This window comes from Furipterus horrens, unplaced genomic scaffold, assembly GCF_987537825.1.
Source record: "Furipterus horrens unplaced genomic scaffold, mFurHor1.1.pri manual_scaffold_5, whole genome shotgun sequence".
In the NCBI taxonomy this organism is placed as follows: domain Eukaryota; kingdom Metazoa; phylum Chordata; class Mammalia; order Chiroptera; family Furipteridae; genus Furipterus; species Furipterus horrens.
Genome location: NW_028327175.1, coordinates 49660156 through 49680484, shown reverse-complemented (window position 1 = coordinate 49680484; position 20329 = coordinate 49660156). Strand labels below are relative to the sequence as shown.

General features: G+C 35.3%; 1 protein-coding gene and 1 pseudogene across 2 annotated transcripts in view; one reads left to right on the top strand and one right to left on the bottom strand.

The window, feature by feature from the left end:
- The window catches only part of SCAMP1 (secretory carrier membrane protein 1), a 92557-nt gene that overhangs the window by 33017 nt on the left and 39211 nt on the right, over positions 1-20329 (bottom strand). For both annotated transcript variants that reach the window (XM_090276407.1, XM_090276406.1), the window contains exons 3-6: positions 18375-18473; positions 17747-17855; positions 11620-11748; positions 6742-6901 (exon numbers count right to left, since the gene is read on the bottom strand). In XM_090276407.1, the coding sequence (XP_090132533.1) occupies positions 6742-6901; positions 11620-11748; positions 17747-17855; positions 18375-18473 (497 nt within the window). The remainder of the gene's footprint in view (positions 1-6741; positions 6902-11619; positions 11749-17746; positions 17856-18374; positions 18474-20329) is intronic.
- On the top strand, positions 6440-6565 carry LOC150008577 (small nucleolar RNA U13; annotated as a pseudogene).

Here is a 20329-nt window from a genome sequence, read left to right as displayed (position 1 = left end):
AATGAACTCTTTCAGTTTTATTTTGTCCTGGAAACACTTTCTCTGCCCTTCTATTCTGAATGACAATTTCGCTGGATAGAGTATTCGTGGTTGTAGGTTTTGGATTTTCATTACTTTGAATATTTCTTGCCAGTCCTTTCTTGCCTGCAGGGTCTCCCTTGAGTAGTCAGCTGATAGTCTAATTGGGACCCCTTTGTACATGATTCTTTTCTTCTCTCTTGCTGCTTTTAAGATTCTCTCTTTATCTTTAACTTTTGACATTTTGATTATAATGTGTCTTGGGAGTGGTTCTCCCTGGGTCCAGTTTTTCTGGAACTCTCCGTGCTTCCTGGACCTGTAAGTCTATTTCCTTCCCCAAGTTTGGGAAGTTCTGCTTTATTATATTTTCACTTAATTTTTCAATTTCTAGTTCTTCTTCTTCACCCTCTGGCAATCCGATAATCCATATGTTCAATCTCTTATAGCTGTCCCAGAGGTTTCTGATCGTCTCATCATTTTCTTTGCTTCCTGTTTCCGCTCTCTGCTCTGGTTGACTGTTTGTTCCTTCTCTATGTTCTGGTTTGTTGATTTGAACTCTGGATTTTATTTCCTCACCATCTGTCTCGTATGAGGTTTTGTTCCTTTCAGTATGAGTGTTTTTCAATTCTTCCTCATCTTTTTCCAGATCTTTTGTTAATTATGTAAGCCACCTGACAACAATGGCCCTGAACTGAGCCTCTGACAGGTTTCTTATTTGTTCATCTGTCAGGTTCTCCATCTGTTGCCTGGTGAGCTGCGCCACCGGGATTTCTATAGTTGTCTGCCTCGTTTTGACAGATGCGTTTTGTTTTCTTGGGCCGGCTATAGGGGGCAGTGCCTGTGTACTCGTCACAACCCAGCGATCGACGGCGATCCGCAACCTTTCTCGCCGCGCTGTGGCCCTTTGTCGTCACAACCCAGCGACCGGCGGTGGTCCAGCAACCTTTCTCGCCACGCTGTGGCACTTTGTCGTCACTGCCCAGCGACCAGTGGCTATCCACAACCTATTTCGCAGCGCTGTGGCGCTTTGTGTGGGGGCGGGGGTCCAAGATGGATTCCTGCAGTTATTCCGCTAGGAGACCGGGATCCGTCCTCCCGCCCTCTGGGCCTCACCGTTTGAGACGATGATGTGGTGGCTGCTTTTCCCAGCATTGGGGTTGTGAGCTGCCGGGGTTCGACTGCAGCTGGGATTGCTCTCCTTGCCGCTGTCCCTGGTGTTACCGCAAACAGCACCGCCCCCTTTCGCTCTTCTTACCTGCCCAAAGGGCGCCGCTGGTTTATAACTTCATACGTTGGGCTTCCGTGTAGTTTTATTTTCTGGAATTTCTAGTTATCTTTTGTTTTGAAGTAGTTGTATTCCTCTCTAGTTGTAGAAGGAGACCGAGCGTGTCCGTCTAAGCCTCCATCTTGGCCGGAAGTTCTAATAACTAATTTTAAAATGATTATTCCTAAATAGAGTCTAACTTTATCACATTGAAAAATCATGATATGTAATTATCAGTTTGACTTATATATGATTATTGCATATAATAGTTAAATGTAGACTTAAATTTTCAATGAGTTTAAGACTATTATACTTTAACTCAATTTATAATTTAGTTAAAACAATTACATTTTCTGCTCAGGTTAGAGTTAATATAAAAACTGGTTTATTCAGCCATCATATTATTAAGCAAATTACAAGTTCTTGATAACAAGGTTAATTGTTAACCTTAAAAAGAATTTATTGAGATAGTGAATTTATTTACATTTAGACTGCATCGACATGGAGGCAATTAAAAATGCAATTCCAACTCACCAAGGGACAACAGATAAAGAATGGATCATTTTAGAATAAAGAATTCCTGATATGCCCTCTAGTTATTTTTAGGACTCCACCACAAAGCTAATAACAGCTACGTAGAAACTGGGAATTAGCACCCACCTACAAGAAAAAAAAGTTCCTCTATTCTAAAATTAATCCCTGCCATGTTGCTCTTACTGCTAACTATTCTTTTCCTCACATATAGGGAACTGTGGAGAAATAAAATTCACAGTAGATATTTAAATAATTTTGTGACAGAAGAGGCAAATGCATCATTAGCCAGAGAAGAATGAAACTTGAAAAACCTGCCCTGGCTAGTATGGCTCAGTTGGTTGGAGCGTTGTCCCATAACGGAAAGGTTTTGGGTTCAATTCCTGTTCAGAGCACATGCCTAGACTGAGGGTTCAATCCCCAGTCAGGGTGCATACAATCCCCAGTCGGGGTGGGTATGGGAGGCAAACAATCGATGTTTCTCTTTCTCCCTTCCTCTCTCTCAAAAAGCAATGAAAAAATGTCCTTAGCTGAAGTTTTTTATTTTTTAATTGAAAACTTTCAAAAAGCACTTTAGATCTACTCAAGGGTCTGATTAATACAAAAAAGAAAATAATGTTTTCAGTAACAACTTAAGAAATATGTGAACTTGGCCTAAAAAGTTTTAGTTATGTAGTATGTTCAGATGCTCATGTTTCATTTCTTAATCATCATTCTTAAAACATAATACAAAACACTTCATATCCTCTGACTCAGCCCTTTCTCAAAACTGATCTCAAAGCAGCTACGTAAATAAGTAAAATCCTTTTAAAACCCTATATTTAATATAAATAATCATATCCGATGTACCTCGTTTGAGAGTTTCATATTAAGGAAGAAATCTGTGGTTAATAAATGTTTAACAAATTTCACTAAGACTTCTGAAAAGACTTAGAAAAGGTTGGCAATCTGGATGAAGAAAATGCCAAAGTTACATATGAAGGTATATTAATGATTTCAAATATTTTATATTTTATTGATCATACTATTACAGTTACCCCAAGTTTCCCCCTTTGCCCGGTACCCCCTTTCCCTCCAGCAATTTCCCCCCTTAGTGAATGTCCATAGGTTGTGCCTATAAGTTGTTTGGCTTCTTTGTTTTCTATACTGTTCTTAACATTCCCCTGTCTATTTTGTACCAACAAGTTATGGCTCTTAATCCTTGTACCTTTTCCCCTATTCTCCCCCTTCTCCTCCCAGCTGATAACCCTCCAAATGATCTCCATACCTATGATTCTGTTTCTGTTCTGCTTGTTTGCTTAGTTTCAGTTTTTAGATTCAGTTGTTGATAGTTTTGAATTTGCTATCATTTTAATCTTCATAGTTTTGTTCTTCTTTTACTTAAATAAGTCCCTTTAATAATAATGGCGTGGCAATGATGAACTCCTTTAGCTTTACCTTGTCTGGGAAGTACTTTATCTGCTCTTCCATTCTAAATGATAGCTTTGCTAGATAGAGTAATCTAGGCTCTAGGTCCTTGCTTTCGATCACTTTGAATATTTCTTGCCTGCAAAGTATCTTTTGAGAAATCAGCTGATAGCCTTATGGGAACTCCTTTGCTTTTCTCTTGCTACTTTTAAGATTCTCTCTTCGTCTTTAACGTTTGGCATTTTAATTATGTGTCTTGGTGTGGTCCTTTTGGGTCCAATTTGTTTGGGACTCTGTGCTTCCTGGACTTGTATGTCTCTTTCCTTCACCAAATTAGGGAAGTTTCCTTTCATTATCTTTTTCAAATAAGTTTTCAATTTCTGCTCTTCCTCTCCTCCTTCTGGCATCCCTATGATTCAGATGTTGGTACATTTGGAGATGTCCCTGAGGCTTCTCATACTGTCCTCATTTTTAAAAATTCTTGTTTCTTCTTGCTGTTCTGGTCAAATGCTTATTTCTTCCTTATGTTCTAAATTGTTGATTTGATTTTCAGCTTTCTCCCCTTCACTGTTGGTTTCCTGTAGATTTTTCTTTATTTCACTTAGTGTAGCCTTCATTTCTTCCTTTATGTTGTTACCATACTCAATGAATTCTTTCAGCATCCTGATCACCAGTGTTTTGAACTCTGCGTCTGATAGGATGGTTATCTCTGATTCATTTAGTTCTTTTTGGGGGGGGTTGTTTTGTTCTTCATTTGGGCCATATTTCTTTGTCTCCTCATTTGGCAGCCTCCCTGTGCTTGTTTCTGTGTATAAGGTAGAGCTGCTTTTACTTCATCCTAGTAGTGTGGCTTATTGTAGAAAAGGCACCTGTAAATTGTGTGGGGTGGAGCCTTAGGTAATCACCAAAGCAGGACAACCACTTCAATGCTTTGTGGCTCTGTGTGGTAGGAGGGTTCAGAGAGGGGACCTGGCCTCTGATGGTGTGTCCGGCATTGGTCTCATTTCTAATCATTTCATCCACTCCCCGTATGGGACTGGCGCCCTCCCAACTCTTGCCCTGGTGCTAAATACCAGAGTTGGTAGGTATGCACACGTTCTAAGTCTGTGTAGGCCCTTTAAGTGGAGTCTCCAGAAACTCCAGCATTTTCTTCTGCCACCCCAACCCCCACTGGTTTTTACAGCCAGAAATGATGGGAATTTATCTTCCTGGTGCTGGAACTCCGGGCTGTGCAGTCTGGCCTGGGGCTGGCATCACTCGCTCCCAAGGTGTCCCTCCCAATTTTCATCCACCACACATGAATGTTTTGCCACTGCCACCTCTCCGCCCATCTTCGGATCTCCGCTCCTCCTGCCTGTCTGGATAAATGTGTCTTCTTTAAATTCTTGGTTGTCAGACATCCATACAGTTCGATTTTCTGACAGTTTTGAATGTTATTTATTTTCTTCTTTTTGAGGTTAATTGTAATTCTCTCTGCAGTTGCATGAGGAGGCAAAGCGTGTCTATCTATGCCTCCATCTTGATCGGAATTCCTGATTTCAAATATTTTAATTTTAACTTTCCCTGTGAAAATTTTTTCCTTTCAGTTCTGCTCCAAATAGTGAAATGAAACTCAGATAATTAACATATTTGTGATATACTCTAAAGGGTGGAGATACAGGTAAGAATTTAGCCCACAGATTAATAGTGCCAGAAATAAAACTGTTCCACAAAGCATTTTTATTTCAACTGGCAAAAAGGAGGATAAAAGGAACTGAATGACTTCAAGTAATAAAAGGCAAAAAAAAAAGAAAAGCCTGGCTTTTAAAATTTGTTCTTGGGTACATTAGTCATTGAGTGTTTAAAATAGAGGGGTTAAAGTCTCAAATTGATGCATCCCCATTGCCACCCGCAGCATCATTACAGATACACTAGTAACGTGATGAAAGTAGGCAGGAAGAGGCCAGACATCAAAAAATTAAAAATTAAAAAGCTTTGCAAGCCAGGGTTAGATAACAAGGAAAAGAACTGCAGTAACTCTCTTCCTAGATCATGCAAGGTGTAACTAGTCCCTTTTAATTCTTCTGCAACCCACATCTACAGGAGTCCCTTGTCCCCTTCCCTGACACCAACCTCCCATATTTCAGTATGTACAAAGGTTCTTTCCTTCTTTTCCCTCTTCCTGCCTATTTTCTTTCCTTTATTTTATTTCTAACCAATTTAGTTTTCTGTTGAATGACATCTTTTCTCTCCAAATTCCCTAATGTTCTCTCTTTCCCTTATGGTATTTTTTTCCATCTGTTTACATATCTGGGTTTCTAATTCCGTGTGTGTGTGTGTGTGTGTGTGTGTGTGTGTGTGTGTGTGTGTGGTATTTTTTCCCATCTGTTTACATATCTGGGTTTCTAATTCCCTGTGTGTGTGTGTGTGTGTGTGTGTGTGTATGCAATAGGAGTGGGGAGATAAACATCCCAGTTAATCAAAGAAATTTTGAATGTGGCCCTCTAATTTCCCTAATGTATCATCTGCACAATACATGCCTATTTCTTAGTAATGCTGCCTCTAATTCATGAGAGTTGAGAGAGGTTCATTATTCATAAATTAACTTATACAAATGAAAATGAGCTGATAAACAATTGGATATATGACCTCAAACAGGACTGTCATCTAAATCAGCATTTCCCAGTGTTTTTTTCTTAAAAGAACAGTTCAAAAAGGTGCTCCACAAAATAATAATAATAATTATTATTATAATGGTTTCATGGTCAAATCACAAAGCACACCAGGCTCTTAAGGAGTCTAAGAAATCCTAAAATGAAGAAACTTGCTTATTAACTTTATTATTCAGCTGTTTCCAAACTTAAGCTAATGAACCCTTTTTTTCCACAACATCTACTAAAATCCTACAGAACATGCACTTAGGAAATGTTAATCCTAACCACTGATTAAAATATATCACACAAAGTATTATACTTTGTCTTAAAAGTCTAAGTAGTTTTAAAACGTTACAGTCTTTTGAAAAACCCAGTGAATTTACACAGAAAATAATTGCAAAGTTGCTAGGTGAAAGTGATTCCTTTTAAATATTGGGCTATAATGACCACTTGTGAACTTTTTTTTTTTTTTGAAGAAGGGAATGAAAAGCAAAATTTTCTTAAAAGTTAATTGTGTCATATGGAGCAGAATCTTTTACAAATATTAAGACCTAAGGCTGCTCTCATTTTTCATTCATTCATTTTCATGTTTAATTTTTTCTGAAGTGGGAGAAAATATGGGATTTTATGACTTAAAAACTTAATGAGACCCTTGTGTGAGATATGCCTCCCTCAGACCTTGTTATGACATTAGCACATTACCTGTCTGACGTGAAAAATAAAAAACCTAATGAGTACACAGGCACGTGAATATAGACTTTTCTGAAGGTGCTATACCATAATTTTTTAAATTTTAAATGAAAATGTGTCACTTTTCCTTTAAGGTATACCACAAATTATTTTCCTCACAGATTTTAAAGAACATATTTTAAAGTACACACATTTTACCTGAAAGCTCCATAAAGTGGTCTGTACCAACAGACAAATGAACAAGGAGTAAAAAGCAAGAACCACAGGATACTCAATCCAAAATCAACTCCTCTTGTAGAATCAACACAAATCCAAGCCAAGCAACCGAAAATATTTAGAAACAGTGTTACAGCGTGGACTGTGGAATAAAAAAAACAAAATAAAAATGTTTACATTCAATTTATGAGTTCTTGCAACAAAAATTATAAATGAAAAAGATACTTCCCGAGGGCAAATGTATTCTACCACATGTTTTCATTTAGCTTTTTTCAAAACATTGCTGTTTCTTACACATTTGATTTGAAAACAGAGTACTCACAGGAAAAGTAGTCCTAATACATGCACTGTTTGGCAAAAATTCTTTTGGCCCTTTCATAAAGGGCAGTTACACAGCTAAACCAGAGACGAACTACCTGAAGGGCCTCTTTCCTGAGAGGGAAACATGTGATATGTCTCTTGATCCAATGCCCCCAAATTAAGTAGTGCCTCCCAGGAAAAGAACCAGGACTTGGGAGGGAAAAGATCCTACACTCAGAACTGTATGTCTCTACAAGCATATTATACACAGAAGATTTGTGCCCTCTGCAATCTCATCATGACATTTTTAAGCAATAAAATTAGAATCATTGGATTAAAAATACCTAATACAGTATATATTTTCAGTGACTATATAGTCAACCTCTAAGAATTATTAACTCATCTTCATTGAGTTGTCCATTTTTTGAAAGTTGTGGAATATAAACTGTGTTTTGGTAGAGGATTAAACTTATTAAAGAAAAAAATAAGTACACCATGACGCATTTCAGCTCAGGTGGCAGACCTTTCTTTCGTTAACACAAGTAGATCTTGGCAAACTCTTTTTAGGTTGTTAATAATTACTTTCCCTGACAGACAAAAATAAGGAATCTGAGTAAATGTAACTACACTATAATCCTAAAGAACCATATTTACCCATTATAATTAATAATTTTAAGCACTTTCAAAAATGTATTCACCGGCTGAATTTATTATAGGAAATAAATTCTTTCAAAAGTTAAAATAAGTTTAATGTAAATAATCAATACAATAAAAATATACCAACAAACAACTTTTTGAATTAAAAATAACAAGTGAAAAACCTAGTGAATCTAAGTAATAAAACCATCACAACATACATAAAAATAAACTTTAATATCTCTTTAAACTATTAATCACATAAAATTAATAATTAAGAAAACAGGACAAAAACACGCATTCAAAGATGCCTCATCTAAGTTGCTCTCATCTAACAACTAGATAAATACATAATCTCTAGAGTAAAAGTTCCAGAGGAAAACAATCTAGGTTATGCTACTGAGCTAATTAATCTATCTGTGTTTTAATTTTTCAGCTATAGAAATGCAGGAGCTCTTCCAGCCTTAAATTCTATTTCATTCTACTACACAAGAATGACTCTTACTAATTACTTTACTCCCATTAAGGTTTCTAACTCTCATGAAATCTAGCTTACTAACAAATTTAATCAAAATCTTTTGCCTCAAAATAAAAGTAGTTCTGTTAAGGGCTTAAAAACAGATTTCAAAAGATTGTAAGATAAAAAATCATAACTCTGTAACATTAAATGGCATCTAACTGCCTAAAAATGTATTAAATATTCAGAACATTGTAACTCAAATATCAACCTTCAGAGAAATAATTTTTATTTTTTTATTTTTACTTATTTATTTTTTCCTGACCCAAGAACATGCTGAGAGAGAGAGGAAAGGAGGGGGAAAGAGAAGGAGAGAAATATTGATGCAAGAAACATTAATCAGTTGCCTCTCGCATGCGACCCAACTGGGGACCAAACTCACAACCCAGGCATATGCCCTGACCAGGAATTGAACACAGGACCTTTCAGTCCACAGGACGATACTCTAGTCAACTGAGCCACACAGGCGAGGGCAGAGAAATAATTTTCAAAAATGTATGTACTAATCTGCTTAAGAAAGACAATATATGGGTGTGAGTACGTTAAAGTTCACAAAAATTCCTCCAGGTTTAATTTTTTTTTTTAAGTAGCAATTTAAGTTTGTATAATCTATTAAAAGTTTTTTGTTTTTATAGTAACAAACAACTATAATCAAAAAATTATTTATCTGCACTCCAATGAAGAGTAAAATGTGTAAGCGTACTTACTAAGTAATTGGTCCACTTATACAGAGAAAAAAATAGAAAGAGAAAGAAAGGCAAGGTAACATGAAATGCATGATTCTGGGTTGCTAATTTCAATACAATTCCAATCTACTTGTTGGATTCCAAGTGTAGGTAGAACACTAATGAAATATTTAGGTCATCTTGTTTATATGATTTTCAAGTTGAATGATTCTTCTTCATACACAATTTCGATTTGCTTTATTAAAAACTCAAATCTGGTATTAGTGGACCTAAATTTGCAACTATCACTACAATATTCTACTTGGTAAACTCTGCATTATAAGACACCTTATATAAACAGCTTTATAACAGCATATTATCTTCTTCACTAAATAGTGTTTAATGTAGCTAGCTTGTTTTTATTTTTTCTTCCTTTGTTTCTTTTAAATCTAGGATACATGTAAAGAGGCTGAGATTACTTCACAGTGATATTTCTAACTGCTTCAAGCAAGGTACTTTTGAAAGCATATCTGCATTGTATTTGGGTTTAAAATGTGAGTTATTTCTTCATTTTGGTACTCTATAGGTGGTATAACATGTAAGTCTAGACTCTGTGGAGTCAAACTATCCAGCTCCAACCCTACTCCCTGTGTAATGTTGAACAAGTTACTCATATTCTCTATGCTTTAGTTTCCCTATCTATAGAACTAGACAATATAATGCCTGCTTCACAGCCTGGTTACAGTTTAATAACGTAATGTATATAAAAGTGATTAGCACTGTGCCTTGCACAAAGTAAATCCTCAATAAATGTTACCTCTCATTATAATTACAGTGTGAAAGCACTAGTCAATTCCAAAGTCAGTAAAAAGTTGGCACTTCTTGAAAATAGCTTATTTAAATAGCTTCTATTCTATGAAATTTAGAGGCATTACTGAGCTGATACTAGATCTTACTTTGTTCCAGGGAATGCTTCTTCAAATCAGAACCTTAACTGGAATTATGAGCCCTCTTTGAATACAGTTAATAGATCTGTCAACTGAGCAAGATTAGGAAAAACTATAGGCAACTGTATCATTTCTAAGAACCTCAGAAAGTTATATATTTCTACAACAAAACAGACCAAATTTGAAACAATCAGCATTGGTAAAGTTAATCATTCATTTAAAATTAATTGTCTTCCCCATTCAATTTCTATTTACTAAATCCCTTATTGAATTTTCTTCTACCCCCCATTTCCACCAACAAAATATGCTTTTCACTAAGCCAATGAACTTATACCTAAAATGTTAGGCCAATTTTTGGACACTAAAAAATGGTTATTATATATATTTGCATATATTAAATGATTATATTGATTAAATAAAATTATGAGTTAGCACGTGGAATCAAAATATTTAATGCTAACAATATATGATACTGACACTGGGGATTCAGGAAAAGATATTAGATCAACAACAAAAAGCTCAAAAATAAATTAAAAATAAGGGTTAAAATGTACTATCAATGAGAAATCACTTCTTACATTTCAGGGTAACTTCACATATGTGAAAATGCTCCTAAAAGATTTTGAGAACATTACTTAATATACTGGGGGGGGGGGGGCTCCCTAATCATACAGGAAAAAAACACAAGTTTCCTCCATCAAGAATGCACCCTACAAATTATCCATTAACCCAGAGGTTGTGCAAGTAAGAAGCTGTGATAGCTACCTCTTCTACTGACAAAATGATATGAGACAACTCAAAATGACTGAGACAACTGTTTGTAATGAAAATGAAACAGAGCCCTAGCCGGTGTGGCTCAGTTGGCTGGAGTGCTGCCCTGTGCACCAAAAGGCTGCAGGTTCAGTTCCTAGCCACGGCACATACCTAGGTTGCGGGTGCCTTCCCCGGTCAGGGAGGCAACAGATCAAAAGTTTCTCTCTCTCTCTCTCTCTCTCTCTCTCTCTGTCTGTCTCTCTCTCTCTCCTCCTCTCTCATCTCTCTCAAATCAGTGAGCATGTCCTCAGGTGAAGATTAAAAAAATATTAGAAGTTCCAGTCATTGATCTCCACCAAAACATATTTCATAGTGATAAAATACATTTTTAAAAAAGAAAATGAAACAAGTAGGAATTCTGTGTAAATACAGCAAACTATTAACAGCTAGACATTTTACTTTAGTATTCCATGAGCTGTAATTATACTCAAAGGAACGTATCACAACCTAAAATGTACATCCTAATGTCCTGTTCAATAAAGCATCCTTTATTAATTAGATAATTTCAAAAATGAAAGTATTTATCCCCACTTGAAAATAAAGTGTAAATTATGCTCAAAGCTATAAGAAATATCAGTTTACAATATTATAATATTTTATGCCCTTTTAAAAGTCATAATGCATAACAGAATTTTTAATGAACTTCATTTGCATAAAAATAGTATGCATAATTTTTTCACAGCAAATATTTCCTGGAAAATATTTTTTTAAGGAAAATGGATTATTGTAAAGTTCCACCTATGTGACAGAGAAGTCTTTTCCTCAAAAGAATGCCAGTTCTCACTATACAGGTTTTCCTCAGCTAAGAACTTAAGATTGTCACATACAGTACCCAAATATATATTTCACTTTGAAAATTAAAAGAACTATAGGAAAAGACCAATTAATAATACTATCCTTAATATATGAGTTCCAAAAAAAACGGATTTTGACAATAAAATATAAACTTTTTGAACAAATATATAATTTATTCTGTACTCACACATCCACAAGTAGTACATAATCTTTACTGTCTTCTGGAATTCTACAGGAATGTCTACAGAAAAATCCTGATAGAAACAGGGTCCCACAGGAAAATTGCTAGGAAGAGGTGGCCAATTATTTTTTCTGCCTGCAAAATGTAAAGCAAAAAGTTATTTATATTAGGACAAATATGGGCTATTCTTATTTTTTATTTCAAAATAAAGAACATTATCTATTGTTTTGTTTTTTTATTGTTCTATTACGGTGTCCCAATTTTCCCCCCTGGTTCTCTCTCACTCTCACAGTCAATCCCTACCCTGTAGTCCATGTCCATGGGTCATTTATACATGTCCCTTGACTAGACCCTTCCTCTTCTTTCCCCCCTCCCCTCTGGTCACTGTCAGTCTGTTCCTTGTTTCCATGCCTGTGGTTCTACTTTGCTCGCTTGTTTGTTTTGTTCATTAGGTTCCTGTTACAAGTGAAATCATACGGTATTTGTCTTTTGTCACCTGGTTTATTTCCCTTAGCATAATACTCTTCAGTTCCATCCATGCTGTCACAAAAGGTGGGTGTTCTTTCTTTCTGCTGCGTAGTATTCTGTTGCGTAACTATACCATAGTTTTTGTTTTGTTTTTTAATAATTTATTTGTTTTGTTTTATTTTTTAGAGAGAGGGGAAAGGAGAAAGAGAGGGAGAGAAACATCACTGTGTGGTTGTCTCTCACTCACGCCCCTAACTGGGGACCTGACATGCAACCTAATAATGTGCCCTGACTGGGAATCAAACCAGCAACACTTGGCTCGCAGGCCGACACTCAATCCACTGAGCCACAGCAGTCAGGGCTATACCATACTTTTTTCAACCACTCATTTACTGATGGGCGCTAAGGCTGGGCACTAAGGCTGTTTCCAGCACTTGGGTATTGTAAATAATGCTGCCATAAACATAGGGGTGTATAGGTTCTTGTGAATTGGTGTTTCAGGATTCTTTGGGTATAATACAGCAGTGGAAACACTGGATCAAAGAACAGTTCCATTTTTAGTTTTCTGAGGAAATTCCATACTGTTTTCCATAGTGGCTGCACCAGTCTGCATTCCCACCAACACTGCACTAGGGTTCCCTTTCCTCCACATCCTTGCCAGCACTTGTTTGCTAATTAGTGAATGATGGCCATTCAGATCGATGTGAGGTGGTATCTCATTGTGGTTTTAATTTGCATCTCTCTGATGGCTAGTGATGTTGAGCATCCTTTCATGTCTATGGGCCCTCTGTATATCCTCCTTTGAGACGTGTCTGTTCAGGTCCTTTGCCCATTTTTTAAGTGAATTGTTTGTCTTCCTGATGTTGAGTCATATGAATTCTTTATATATTTTGGAGATCAAACCTTTGTCCAAGACATCACTGGCAATTATGTTTTCCCATAGGGTTGGTTCCCTTTTCATTTTGCTTATGTTTTTTTTAGCTGAGAGGACGCTTTTTAGTTCAATGTAGTCCCACTTGTTTATTCTTTCTTTTATTTCCTTTGCCCCAGGAGATATATTGGTGAAAATGTTGCTGCATGGGATATCTGAAATTTTACTGCCTGTGTTTTCCTCTAGGAGTTTTATGGTATCATGGCTTATGTTTAAATCTTTTATCCATTTTGAGTTCATTCTGGTGTAAGGTGTACATTGGTGGTGTAATTTTATTTTTTTCCGTGTACCATTCCAGTTCTCCCAACACCATTTGTTGAAGAGGATATCTTTACTCCATTTTATGCTCCTACCCCGTTTGTTAAATATTGATTGATTATAGAGACCTGGGCTTATTTCTGGGCTCTCTATTCTGTTCAATTGATCTATGTGTCTGTTCTCATGCCAGTACCAGACTGTTTTGATTACAGTGGCCTTGTAATAGTTTGAAACCAGGTATTGTGATCCCTCCTAATTTGTTTTTCTTCCTGAAGGTTGCTGAGACTATTTGGGGTCATTTTTGGATCCATTTATAAATTTTTGAAATACTTGTTCTAAATCTGTGAAATATGTCATTGGTATTTTAATAGGGATGGATTGAACTGAATCTATAGATTATTTTGGGTAGTATGGACATTTTAATGATGTTAATTCTACCATCTATGATGACGGTATTTATATCCATTTATTTGTATCCTTCTTAATTTTTTTCTTCAGTGTTATGTAGTTTTCAGAGTACAGGCCTTTTATCTCCTTGGTTAAGTTTATTCCTAGGTACTTTATTTTTCCTGATGCTATAATAAATGGGATTTTTTTCCCTAGTTTCTGTTTCTGATATTTCATTATTAGTGTATAAAAGTGCATTCAATTTGTGCATATTGACTGTATCCCACTATTTTGCCATATTCACTTATTAGGTTGAGTAGTTTTTTGGTGGAGCCTATAGGGTTTTCTATGTACACTATCATATCATCTGCAAATAATGACCATTTTACTCCTCTTTTCCAATTTGGATGCCTTTTATTTCTTTCTCTTGTCTGATCACTGTGACTAGAACTTCAATACTATCTTGAATAAAAGTGGCAAAAGTCAGCACCCTTGTCTTGTTCTTGATCTTAGAGGGATCTTAGTTTTTGCCTGTTGAGTATGATGTTGGCTGTAGATTTCTCACATATGGCCTTTATTTTGCGGAGGTATGCATCCTCTATTCCCACTTTGCTGAGTGTTTTTATCATATATGGGTGCTGTACTTTATATCAAATGTTTTTTTCAGCATCTACTATTTGATGTGATCATATGATTTTGTCTTTCATTTTGTTTATGTGGTATATTATGTTTACTGATTTGCAGATATTATACCATCGTTGCATCCCTGGGATGAATCCTTTTGATCATGGTGTATGATCTTTTTAATGTATTGCTAGATCCACTTGGCTAATTTTGTTGAGGATTTTAGCATCTATGTTCATCAGCAACACTAGCCTGTAGTTTTCTTTCTTCACTGTGTCTTGATCTGGTTTTGGAATTAGGATAATACTGGCATCATAGAAAAAATGTGAGAGTCTTCCCTCTTCTTGAAATATTTTTTTAACAGTTTGCGAAGGACAGGAGTTAGCTCTTCCCTAAATGTTTGGTAAAATTCATGTGTGAAGCCCTCTGGTCCAGGGCTTTTGTGTTTCACAAGTTTTTTTTATTATTGCTTCAATTTCACTAGTTTTTATAGGTCTATTCAGGAATTTTCTTCTTGTCTCAGTTTAGGAAGATTATATGTTTCTAGAAATCTTTGTTTTGCCCAGGTTGTCAAATTTCTTGGCATATAGCTGTTCGTAGAAATTTCTTACAATCTCTTGTATTTCTGTGGTATCAGTTGTGATTTCTCCTCTTTCACCTCTGATTTTATTTACTTCAGTCCTCTCTCTTTTTTTCTTGATGAGTCTGGTTAAAGGCTTGTCGATTTTATCTTTTCAAAAAAGCAGCTCCTGGATTTAATTATCCTTTGAATTGTTCTTTTAGTCTCTATGTCACTTAATTCTGCCCTGATCTTATTTCCTTCCTTCTACTCACTCTGGGCTTTGTTTGTTGTTATTCTTCTAGTTCTTGTAGATGTAAGGTTGGGTTGTTTATTTGAAATTTTTCTGTCTTTTTTAGGTAGGCCTGTATTGCTATGAACTTCCCTCTTAGGACAGCCTTCGCTGTGTTCCATAGGTTTGGGGCTGTTGTGCATTCATTTTCATTTGTTTCCAAAAACATCTTGATTTCTTCCTTGAACTCATTGTCAATCCATTCATAATTTAGTAGCATGTTATTTAGTCACCATGAATTTGCGTGTTTTTGAATTTTTTCCTTGAGGTTGGTTTCTAGTTTCAAGCCAATGTGATCTTAGAAGATGCTTGATATAATTTCAGTTTTCTTGAATTTGCTGAGGCTTGTTTTGTGTCCTACCATGTGGTGTATCTTTGAAAATGTTCCATGTGCACTTGAAAAGAATGTGCATTTCGCTTCTTTGAGGTGAAATTTTCTGTATATTATCAATTAAGTCTATTTAATCTAGAGTGTTGTTCAATGCCACAACATCCTTGTTGTTTCTTTGCTTGGAAAATCTAGCTATTGTTGACAAAAGGGTGTTAAAGTCCCCTACTATGAGTGTGTTGCTGTTGATTTCTTGAAGTCCTCCAAGATTTTCCTTCATTATCTATTGTTTTAATAGGTGTTTTACAAATATAACACTGTATCTCTACTTTCTTGGAAACTTTGAAATCCAATCCTTATATCTTTATAATTTTTCCTGGAGTCACTTCAGAAAACATTAGATGGTAAAGTAATTTTCCAGTGTCATGTAATATTTATCAGGAACTTTATGTACAGTTGAAACACGAAAAGAAAAAAGAACATAGGTACCCTATGACTCTGACCTAAAAACAAATTTATTTCAAAGTTCCAAGAATCTGGCTCTCAGGTGCAGACCATGTAGTTTTTAAATCTCTACAATCTTCCTAAGCATATTAAATCTTTAAATATCATTCCTAACCCATGTGGGGAAGGAAGATACAGCTTTTGAATCTTTCCAATTTTCTACTGTTAACTCCATGAAGAAATATAAAATTAACCAACACTAAAAGTATCAAATTCAGAAATACCAAAGTCTCAAAAAAATAATACCCAAAAGATACATAAGAAAATTATAAAACTATCAGAAAACATGAAACAGTCATAAAAAAGAAGCTGAGGAGTTAAACCACCTTCAGAAGAAACCCAGAGAAAAAAATTTTAAATGTGAGAGAAAAAAATGTATCTATATAAAGAATTTAGGTTGAAAATAGAGAACAAATGAGGGGAATATAAAACTAAAATTAAAACAAGAACTCAAACATTAAAAATGGACAGCAAAATTAACATCTAAAGGCAATTTTCTCATTTTAGATATTATAATCCCACTTTTTAAAATTAGATTTTACATACATTTTATAGACCAGGAAAATTTTCATAGCAGTAAAAATTCATGATATATTTCTAATTCTCCCCAACATGTCTCCACTGTTTATCATCTTTTTAAATTTCAGGTAGTTCAGACATTTCTCACACAATCCTCATACTACCTGATAAGAAGCAGAGCATGACAGTAAAGAAAAAGGCTCTGAAACCAGAAGTACCAAGCCATGTACTGTCTAGGAGGCCTTGGGCAAGTTAACCTCCTGAAGACTTTGTTTATACATCCAAAAAATGAGAATAACAACCACCCTTCACAAAATTGTATGGAGGATCAAACATATAACATACTACAAATCTAACTCTTAATTTCTCCCTCTTCATTACAACCTTTACTAAAATGTTTCTTATAAAAAATAAGTTGTATTAGTCAACATTAAGGAAATATAATAGATTTTAGTTACAGGTAACTCAGAAACATTGATTTCAATTACACGCTTAGTTTCTCCTTTTAGAGATGCTGTCTCTGATGCTGCAAGCAAGAAAATGGCTCAGGACAAATGTATCCTCAGGAACCCCTGGATTTATACATTCTAAGATAAAGAAGAAACAGATCATTTATTATTGTTGTCCTAGTTTTTTCATCCCATCACTATCCCAGACATATTAACAATGACTTGTCTAGGTCTCTTATCCCTTCTTACCCACAGACTGCTAGCTCTCTCTAAAATACTCCCTTGAAGAGGCATTTGGTAGTCATAGCCTGAATGGATTTCATAGCCAATAATTTAGCATTTCTTTATTTCTTTGGCATCATCAAAATACCCTAAGCTTCCTAGAGTCATCACATGATTTGACAGGTACAACATACCTGTGAGGATCAGGAGAGATAATTTGAAACTAGGCTAACTAAACCAGAAGAGTCAAATGTAAAGCACACTCCCATGTATTCAAAGTTTCATTAGCCACAAAGACAGCCCAACAGCATAATCAAAGGCTCCTGGCCTTTGACTTAACCAAAATTGTCATATTCAAATTCACTTTCTGTGTGATAAGGCTCACACTGCTCTAATTTAACAAAAGACTATGCAAAACAGCCAAGATCAAAGAGCTACACAGAATCAGTAGAAAATCTGTTGTGTCTGATCTCCTTGCTAGTATAGGAAAACAGGGCAGAGTTTTATTCACAAACCAAATGACCTAGAAGCAGTACAGGCATAATTTAAAGTGTTTAAAGGTTATTTTTATTTTAAACATCTTGTATACTACCATGTTGACTGAGGTTTTGCATTTCACGTTCTCGACGATCTAATTCTGCTGCTTTTCTTTCTAGTTCTTCCTGGCGCTTAAGAAGTTCTGCTTGGGCCAAGGCATGTTCCTAAACAAAAAAATTTAAGTAGGTTGTCATTAGTATAAATATTATAATATTGATATGCTATCTTCTACTTCTCCCTCTACTATGTTACAAACCTAATTCAAACGCTCTTCCAAAATATAGGAATTCACTGAAGATCACAGTCCCAGAAAGTATTATATAGATATTTGACCCATTTTGGTCTTCTGGTTATGAAAACCTTCATGGGAACATTGGACTATTAGGACAGAAAAATATTCTAACAGCAGTCAGAGTTCTCAGGTTATTTGGAAAATGAAATTAAGATGACTTCTGTGCCTAAAAGAGTGAATAACAGAAACAAAGAAAGAATTGTGGAAAACAGACAAATGGAGAAAAGAGCAACTGAATTGGCTCTTATAAATTGAGTTAAATGTATATAAGGTTCCCAATGCAAGAACTTGTAATATCTTCTATTTTATAAAATAATGAGGTAAAAGAAGGAAGTAAATGACACTGACACTGTAATTTCCAATATCAATTTACGTAATAACATGAACTAACCTTTGCAATCTGTGTATAAGCTGGCTGTTCCTCTGTTGGTTTCATTATTGCTGGTTGTGTACTGGGTACATTAGGCATTTTCACATTGCCTGGTGGAGGCTAGAAAGATTAAGAAAAGGGAAAATTACATAACATAGAGATCCAACTTGAACTACTTTCAAAAGGCAAAGTACCAACAAAAAGCAAATGCCAAGAACTGCCTCTTTTTCTCCCCGACCCTCTCAAAGTCAAGTGTGTGACAAAGACCTACTTAAGCTCTCCATCTCTATTTTCTCATTCATTTCTGTACTCTTCAATCTGGGTCTACCGCTAACACTGCACCACAAACACTCTCCTCCAGGATGCCACATGTAAATTATAAACAAACAAACAAGTAAATAACTTTGAGTGTTTCTTTTTAGTAAAATACACATAGCACCAAACTAAAGGATTTACACCAAGCTTAAATATCAACTCTCACCTTTTAACAAAGCTATGTGCCAGTGCCCTAATAGGATAGCTCTTGACAGAACTCCACTAATACCCCTTGAAAAGAGTTAAGAGAGGAGACCTTAGGTTGATGTAAAATAAGCTGCTAACCTCCACTTTAACAATGAGGATCAGCAGTATTTGAAAGCTGCAAGATGGAAAAACAAGTAGATATCTAACAAGCCCATGAAAGGGGAACTGGTTAAATTACTATATAAATATATGATTCAGCCATTAAAAGAAATGTGTTAGAGCTATAGGAAAATGTCTTTTTAACTACTAAATGAAATAAAGCAAACTACAAAACAATATGCATATGACCAATTTTTACTTTTAAAAACACACATTTATACATGTTCAGAAAAATATCTGGAAGGTCTCAGCAAGCTGCTATCAGAGGGATTTGCACCTTTTGCTTTATAAACTTTATTATTATTTGCCTTTCCCTCCCCAAATACTATATGTTTAAAGTACTTTATAAAATGACCATAAGAAAAGGACAGAAAGACAGAAAAGAGAAAAAAAAAAAAAAAAAAACACGAAGCAGCAGCTGCAAAGGGAAATTAAGTTCAAAGATCAAAGCTGGAAGACACCACCAATGTAGCAGGATTTTAACCTGAAACAGCAAGAAGCAGCTCTGAAAAGGAAGCCAGGCACAATCAAAGATAAAATGGAATATACTTAATTCTGACATACATATGAAAAAACCAAGGGCTAAGAACAGGTCAAACAATTTCAAAGAAAAATGAGAAGTCAAACCTATGATATCAAGACTTATTTTAAGGATACAGTAATTAAAGGTGTGGTACAAATGCCAAAGATACAGAGCTATACCAATAAACAGAAACTTGATAGAAAAGAGGTGACACTAAAAACAGTGGAAAAGTAACGTATTAGTCAATAAATAATGCTGGGATAATTGATTACCCACACAGAAAAATTAAGCATGATTTCCTACACAAAAATAAATTCTAGGTGAATTAATGACCAAAAAGTGAAAAATCAATAAACGCTTTTAGGAAAAAAATATAAGAGAATATTTTTATGAACTCAAGATACATAAGAGCTTCTCGAATGTAAGCTGTAGAACTTATCATTATTTTGTCTATGATGTATCCCAAGTGCATAAAACAGTGCCTGAAACATAATGAATGTTCAATAAGCATTTATAAAATTAAGATTATAAAATACATCAACCATAAAGTTAAAATTGACAAATTCAACTACATTGAAATTTAGTAACACAAAGTGAAGTCAAATCACAGACTAGGAGAAATCTGTTATAATGAATATAAACAAAATATTCCGACCCAGAACACATAAAGAATTGTTACAAATCCACAAAAATAAAAGCACTAGTAGAAAAATAGGCAGAAGACCTGAAAACGGACTACAAAGAGAAAACACCAATGGCCAATAAAATATTAACTCAATCTCATAGTAATCAAAAAGTACAAAAACAGTGACATATCTTTTCATACCATAAG